Source organism: Armigeres subalbatus, chromosome 1, assembly GCF_024139115.2.
Source record: "Armigeres subalbatus isolate Guangzhou_Male chromosome 1, GZ_Asu_2, whole genome shotgun sequence".
Taxonomy (NCBI): Eukaryota; Metazoa; Arthropoda; class Insecta; order Diptera; family Culicidae; genus Armigeres; species Armigeres subalbatus.
The window spans coordinates 244,411,666-244,418,890 of record NC_085139.1 but is presented as its reverse complement, the minus strand read 5'-3'; the positions used below and the strand labels follow the sequence as shown (position 1 = coordinate 244,418,890).

The 7,225-nt window shown below is 40.5% G+C and overlaps 1 protein-coding gene across 1 annotated transcript; it reads left to right on the top strand.

Annotated features, from left to right (window-relative positions):
- Positions 1 to 1,282: 1,282 nt before the first annotated feature.
- On the top strand, positions 1,283 to 6,491 carry LOC134212299 (transcription factor grauzone-like). The gene is made up of 4 exons (XM_062690022.1): positions 1,283 to 1,554; positions 1,619 to 2,799; positions 5,356 to 5,529; positions 5,623 to 6,491. The coding sequence occupies exons 1-4, from the start codon at positions 1,417 to 1,419 to the stop codon at positions 6,017 to 6,019; spliced, it is 1,890 nt and encodes a 629-aa protein (XP_062546006.1). The 5' UTR covers positions 1,283 to 1,416; the 3' UTR covers positions 6,020 to 6,491.
- The last annotated feature ends 734 nt before the right edge of the window (positions 6,492 to 7,225 follow it).

The following is a 7,225-nucleotide window of genomic DNA, read 5'->3' as shown; positions in this document are numbered from 1 at the left end:
GAATTAAATTTGGATTGGATATTGATTTTGATTTGGATTATATTTGGGTTTGATTTGGATTGGATTTGATTTGGATTGGATTTAGATTTGGTTTTGATTTGTATTTGCATATTGGATCTCGATCACCTTCGTATTGATTTTGTATTTGTTTGGATTTGATTTCGGGCGGATTCGTATTGGATTTGGATTGAGTTTGAATTAATTGTGGAGTGGTTTTGGTCTTGATTTGGATTGGATTGAGTTTGGAAGTTTGAATTTGATATCGTTTGAATTTAGATATGATTTGGATTGGATTTGTATTTTATTTGGTTTGGATTTGTATTTTATTTGGTTTTGGATTGAATTTGGGCTGAATTTGAATTGGGTTAGGAATTGTTTTGTATCGGAATTGAATTTGGATTTTGTTTGAATTGAATTTTTGGATTGTTGGATTTTTCTGATGTTCTCTACATCTAGCAGCCCAGTAAACATCTGGGACGGGTAAAGCTTTTTCGACTCGAATTATTTGTTGGAAATACCCCCTAGCGTGATGACTATCGGCGCGGATTTACGACGATTGCGGTGAGGTTTTGAATGGTTCTGAATTCTACGATTGTTCCGTGGAGCATTTGTCCCGAAAGTATTTTACGTATCGAAAATTTGTAATATTCTGTGGAAAGTTCAACTGAAATGCTTTTCAGGATTAGTTATAAACGCGTTGGGGGCATCGTTCTAAATGCTTTGTAGGATTCGTAGGAAGCATAAGATTTTGACAGATTTGAGAGTTGGTCCAAAATGTTTAGATGTATTTGTCATGTATGCGGAAGAATACATCCTGAACAATTTGGAAAATTCAAAAGCTTCTCAACAGATTTGTCCATGATTATTTTTGTTTTTCCGATTAGAAAGCGAAGTTATTTCAGTCTCAGTATTAGTAATTTCAATCGATCGATTTGATACAAGTTTAACGTGTTTCACTTTATTTTAATCAAATTAAGTTAAAAGGAGGCCTATATAGGCCTGTATACATTTTTGATTCATGTTGAGTCTTTAAACTAGAGCATATTGTTCATATTCGACAGTAATCAATTTATATTTGCATTTATATTAGCTTGAAAGCGAATTGTTTGTTCGAATTGAAATAAAATTTTAAGCCTTATTTTGTCCAAATGTCTAATACTAATGACACACATCATCGGAATCATCGGTGGATGAATGCGAGGGGTCCGACTGTATGCAGGTTCCACCTGTTTTGTACTACTGTTCACTCTCAACCTTCGATGGACCCCTCGTTTTTGCGCTTTTGTTTAGTTTTTTAATTAACGCCTGATGGGAGAGAAAGTCAATTGAAAAGTATTCAACTCAGTGCTGCACATTGTTAAATAAATTAGTGTACAAATTATTCCTCGTGATTTGCTCGACAATAAACCATCCAGAATGGATCAACTGCAGCTGTTGCGGCAGATGGTTCAGCACAACCGGTGCCTCACTTGTTTCGACCGTGTGGAGGCCGACGCTCGCACTACCGAGGACTTGGAAGTGTTTCAAATCGTCAGGCAGCACCTGTGGTTCACGGTTTGTATTGGGTCAATCAAAATAAATATGCATTCGGTGTTAGATGAACGATCGTTATTTGCAGGAAACGGATTTGACACAGACCGCCTCGATTTGCGCCGGTTGCTGGGAGAGTATCGATGGGTTCCATCAGTTTTATGTGGGCGCTCAACAGCTCTACGAAAGGAAAGAAATGCCTTTCGGTTTGGAGCAAAAATGCATTAAGGAGGAACGGACGGAGGTTTTCTTGGTGGAAATGGGACAAGCGGACGAAATGGAGATCAAGCAGGAATGCGATGAAATCGAGGACAGTGATGCTTTGGTGCATGAACAGAGTCAGGAAGCGAATGACGTGTTGGTTGATCAGCAGATGAAGGAGGAATCCGAGCATTATAGCGATGATGAGGATGACGATGCGGAGGATGATGGTGATAGAGAGGACGAAGGCGATGATCCGGATCAAGTAATAAAGCAGCACGTAGTATTGGATTGCGACCAGTGCGAAGCATCAGACTTTTCATTCAAAGGCTTGATGACGCATTTGCAGAAATCTCACAATGTGATTAAATGTTACGTGACATGCTGTGGTGGTCGCTACCATACGCGGGTTCGCCTGCTGGAACATGTACAATACGTACAAGACCCAACGTCTTTCAAATGCGAACACTGCGAGAAGCCACATTATTTCATCAACGGTCCGGCGTTGAAGCGACATTTGAAGGTGAAGCACAAGCTCCAAGTGACAACACGTTCTTATAATTTGACGAATCGCCTCAACAAAACGAAAACGCCAGCCGAAAAGTCTGAGGAGCAACTGAAGAGAATCGAAGAGCTGGAGAAGCGGCGTACGAGCAAGGCCGCCGAAGATAAAATGATGCGGGATCATGTCCAGTTTGGGTGTATTCCGTGCGGAACGACGTTCGAGACGTACGGTGAGCTGTTCCGGCACAGCCGGATCGAACACAAGCAGAAACCGGTGGTGGTGTGCTGTGGCAATCGTTACCACAACCGGCCACGATTGCTGCAGCATATTCAGTCGGTGGTAAATCCGGTGGCGTTCCGGTGCGAGCTGTGCTTCCGATGCTTCAAGAGCGACTACGCCAGGAACAAACACGTGGCGGAGATGCACCCGACGGACGACGCTATCAAGTATCAGTGCGAACGCTGCCCGAAGGTGTTCATCCGGGAGATCAAATTCCGGCAGCATATGCAGGATCACGAGGACTGCGACAAGGATCAGATCAAGTGCGAGTACTGCGGAAAACTGTGAGTATATTTGTTTTTCTTTTGGCGCATTTCCGAGTATTGGCCAACTTTTTGCAAAACTGCATATTAATTTTTGGTATATTACTCCTTCGGCATTTTACCTCTTAAGCAAGGCAAGTTCATAACAAGAGTAAAGTAGCAATAGCAGAATTAGGTATTATTTAGTTATTTTCTCCTGCTCGGGGTGTGTTATTGACCCGTGTGTTATATTATTTATTGTATAATATAAGGGAATCGGGTGCTTTATCTTTATCTATTCATATTGAAAATACGTACACCATTGTAGATGCCAGGAAAATAAGTCTTCCAGGGCTCACGGATTACCGATAAGAACTTGCCAATAGCCATACTCGAAATCAATCACCGTGGTATGTTTTATCGCCGGCGGAAGATCGTGAATCGCATTGGAACACATTCGAAAGTGGTATTTTTTTATCTTCATAAAAGATCACATGCCTGTTATTATGCAGCAGTTTCGCCATCTTTCACTGCAACACTTGTTATGTACTTCTTAAAATTCCAATTGAATGTCCTTCTCCAAAATTTGTTGGACCTTTCCTCCATCGGGGCGCTTATGAAAGATACCAAAGTCGATCACCAAAGCGTTCTTTCGTAGAACACTCGTTCCAAATCATGAGCAAAGCAACTAAAACACTAGCGATAGAAGCCTGATGTGTCTGAGAAAAGCTGCTGTCATTTGTATTTTCATAATTTAATCGATTGTGCCTTCAGTAATTCCATTCGCTTACTCTTACACGATGTAAAGGATTGCCTAATAAGGAATCTTGTTTGCAGACCCGCCGATTAAAAACATTAAACTATCACTTGAACGAAAATTGTCATCAGTGAGGGAAGATTTGTTTTTGGTCCATGCGGCTCTCGTTTATCTTTCTATTTGTGTTGTCACTGATATCGTATTCAATTTTCACATTTCATGAACTGTTTTTTTTTAAATAATACTTTTAGTAATAGGCAATGGAAAATGGAATGTTCTAATAATGAATTGTGTTTTTTCACAAGCTCGCCAACATTCTTTCCACTAGGGACCTCGTTATAAGAATGGATGAACCTTTCCAGCTCCACTAAATGATAAATAATCATTCTACTTGCTCATATCCAGTATCTTATATCTAGTTATAGAAAATATTTCTATCAACGAATGTCTAGTAAAAGCCGAAGTTTCTCCAGTTGAAATACGCGTCAAAGGCATTTATCAGTCCGTGCTGCACCATCCGCTATCCCATCGCATGGGGATGTTGACTGTTTTGTTCCGTTTTCACGCAGCTTCAAAGAACTGTCGCATTTACAAAGTAAAACCTCATTTCGTTCTGAGTTATTAACCTACAAGTAAAAATACGATTTGAGTAGGAAACAAAAACAAAATACATTCGTGCGAAAAACTTTGCCAAACTGCGGGATGTAAACAGAATCAAAACTGTCAAACGAGCCGGGTCAGGAACAACCGGGGGGTCACAAAAAGTGATAAGTAGCGCATTCGCTCGACACAAGTAGCGCATTAAAGAACTTCGCACAACGAATTTGTTTGCGTATAGCTTTTTGCATTGAAACTTTTTGTTTCGTCGTTGAAAACATTGACACTTGTCTTCTGCGACTGCTTTCCCGATAGACCATTTGTACATGTTATTCACTTATACATAAATAATACTGTCAAAACTGGCATTTGACAATAATTTCAGTTAAAAGCTCTGTTTTTTGACGTTGGTGCACTCACACAACCAATCGACATTAATTGTCAAAAATCAGAATTACCAACTCGATAACTTTCTTCTTGTTGCCTTCTTGTTGGCGCTGAGTGCTCAACCCAATGGTGGGAATACAATTTTGGGATTTATGCGCAATACGTTTTGACAGTTTTTCTATGGAACCCTCCCTCTTGCTCCCCCCCTTCACAACTTAAAAAAGACAGTTCAATAATTTTCAATTAAACCTGATCACAGAGCAGACAGTGAAGACAGCAACATTCTTTCTATGTAGTTTTTTTTAGCGGGAATCATGTGCGTGGTTTTTGTTTTCTTGTATTTTTCTCAGTATTTTGGAGGAGGAGGGATTCCCGGATTTTACGAACGAAAAACCCACTAACAAACAGATATACAATTCACTGTATACACTAGCGACATCTGTTTTTTAAACTTTCGTTTTCGTATTGACATTGTAGCGGAGATTTTTTTTACACGGGTTACAAAAAGTTTCCAGTTCAAAATTTGAAAATTCGTGTAAAAAAAGTTCTATGATTTCCCGACAAATCATGCAAAACGGAGCAACATTGCAAAAATGCGATTTTTTTACACGGCCGTGTAAAAAAAAATCGGTGTAAAAACAGAATCGGATGTAGTATAGATCACCACACCCCCCCTTCTTTACATCCCCCCATCGTAAAAATTATATCAACATATTGCCGCTAAGCTCGAAAATCAAAGCATTTTTTGCTGTAGCCCACTCAATTTTGACCAAAAAGTCACTTATACCCCTCTGCTTCTAACCCCCTTAATTATTTCAAAATAATTACCCAATGTTTATCTATTTTGTCTTGGTCAGATATAAAAGCCGCCACATCTTGTACATGCACGTGCGCAACAAACATCAGGCGCCCCGATACGTATGCGACATCTGCGCCAAACCGTTCTTCATGCGGTCGGAGTTCAACAAACATAAGATGCAGCACGAAAACCCAGACAAGCTGAAAATGCAATGCCAGCACTGTCTGAAATGGTGAGTTCTGCCCTGTTTTAATATTTATTTGCGGCATATCCTGGACACTTTAATTAAAAATTAAAAATTAAAACTTTGAAATATCATCTACAGGTTGAAGAACCGCGAGTACTGGCGGGCGCATATCCGGCTGCACGTGGTCGGTGAGGTAAAATGCGAAATTTGCGGCCGAGTCACCCCGAACCGGGTGGCCTATCGGGCGCACAAGAAGAATGCCCACGGGGCGCGGAACCACAAGTGCGAATGGTGCGGCAAGAGTTTCAACAAGGCGATCACCCTGAGGGAACACGTGGCCTCCAAGCACACCGGAGCTACGCTGTATTCGTGCAGTTTTTGTCCGAAGACTTTTAACTCGAATGCCAACATGCACTCGCACCAGAAAAAGATGCACCCCGTGGAGTGGCTGGAGGCGAAGAATAACAAGGCGATGGCGGCCGGGCCAGAAGGGCCTAAGGAGGTGGAAACTGACGAGGAATCGCCCAATACTTAAGGCGCAGATAAAGAACACAACAGAGTAAGACGAGGGCTTTTATGGTCTAGTGCAGATCAAGCAGCGATCTTTGTAGTTGCTTGCTAACGCCATCTGGTGTCCAGTTTTCCACCGACGACGGTGGAATTAAAAGATGACGCGAATGTTTTCGTGTTCAAGAAATGTTACAAACGAAATGTCTGTTTAGATTTGAAGAGTTCTAGTGATGTGTGACTAAAATGTGGACGCTTCACAATAAAGTGAAAACTTTCTTGAAAAAAATATCAATTGATTGGTAAAACTATCCATAAAACCCGTATTTCTAGAGAAAAAAAATGAAATTCAAATATATCTTAAAAACAAGTTTTAAAATGTTTGAAAAATTTCTTCTTTATTATGAAGCGTTTATCCGCATGCTGTGATGTTTGAACTCGACGTGTTTCGCGATAGAATCTTGTTAAGGTAAGAATGAAATAAATGCAATTGAAAGCTCTTTGGTAGCAATAATTCACGTCTAAGTTATGAAGAATCGATTCGCGAAAAGGGCACTCAAGGCTGCTCGAATCTAATTTACGGTTTACGGCAGCGCTGCGGAACCGCATTCCACCGGTCAGCTTCACATCTCATCCTAAAGACAATCCCGTCGAAGGTAAATCGAAACCAGTTTCATATTCATTACAAGCGGCGCATGCCACCGCAAATGCAATGTCACACTTTCCTCGCATGAAGATGCGATAGTCCAAATGTCAAATGGTCAGTCAAGTGTTGTGTCAGCGTTGAGTCACTTTAGACTTGAGAAATTTTGCGATCGGCGATATTGGTCTACAGACATGACTCGATCGTAAGAACATTTCTCACGTTTAGTATTAAAGGGGCGTAATTGCATTGATCGGTTTCTTTTCGTCGATTATTTTTATCAATGATATAGTCTACCGAAAGTTTAACGATCATTTACGAGCCACGTGTTCGTACTACCTCTCGGAAAAAAACGCTCACCGAGGAGAAATACATTCTTTAGCTGAATGGAAGAAGTATCCTTGTTTAAAAAACTACATCACCGTATAACGGAGACATGCATACTTCCATTGAATGCTTAATTTGATTGCATCTTGCTAATTTTTTTACAAGGTTAAAAAAATATTTTTCCATGAGGGGAGACCGTCGATTTATCCGCAATCCGCATGCTTCTTCATATTATGCTGATGTTTCAGAATTCATTTAGTATTG

Excerpts from the sequence above, each read along its gene's own strand:
- LOC134212299 (XM_062690022.1), top strand. The coding sequence starts at position 1,417 with ATGGATCAACTGCAGCTGTTGCGGCAGATGGTTCAGCACAACCGGTGC. Across the intron at positions 1,555-1,618 it reads GGCAGCACCTGTGGTTCACG|GAAACGGATTTGACACAGAC; the intron begins GTTTGTATTGGG and ends CGTTATTTGCAG. Across the intron at positions 5,530-5,622 it reads TGCCAGCACTGTCTGAAATG|GTTGAAGAACCGCGAGTACT; the intron begins GTGAGTTCTGCC and ends TATCATCTACAG.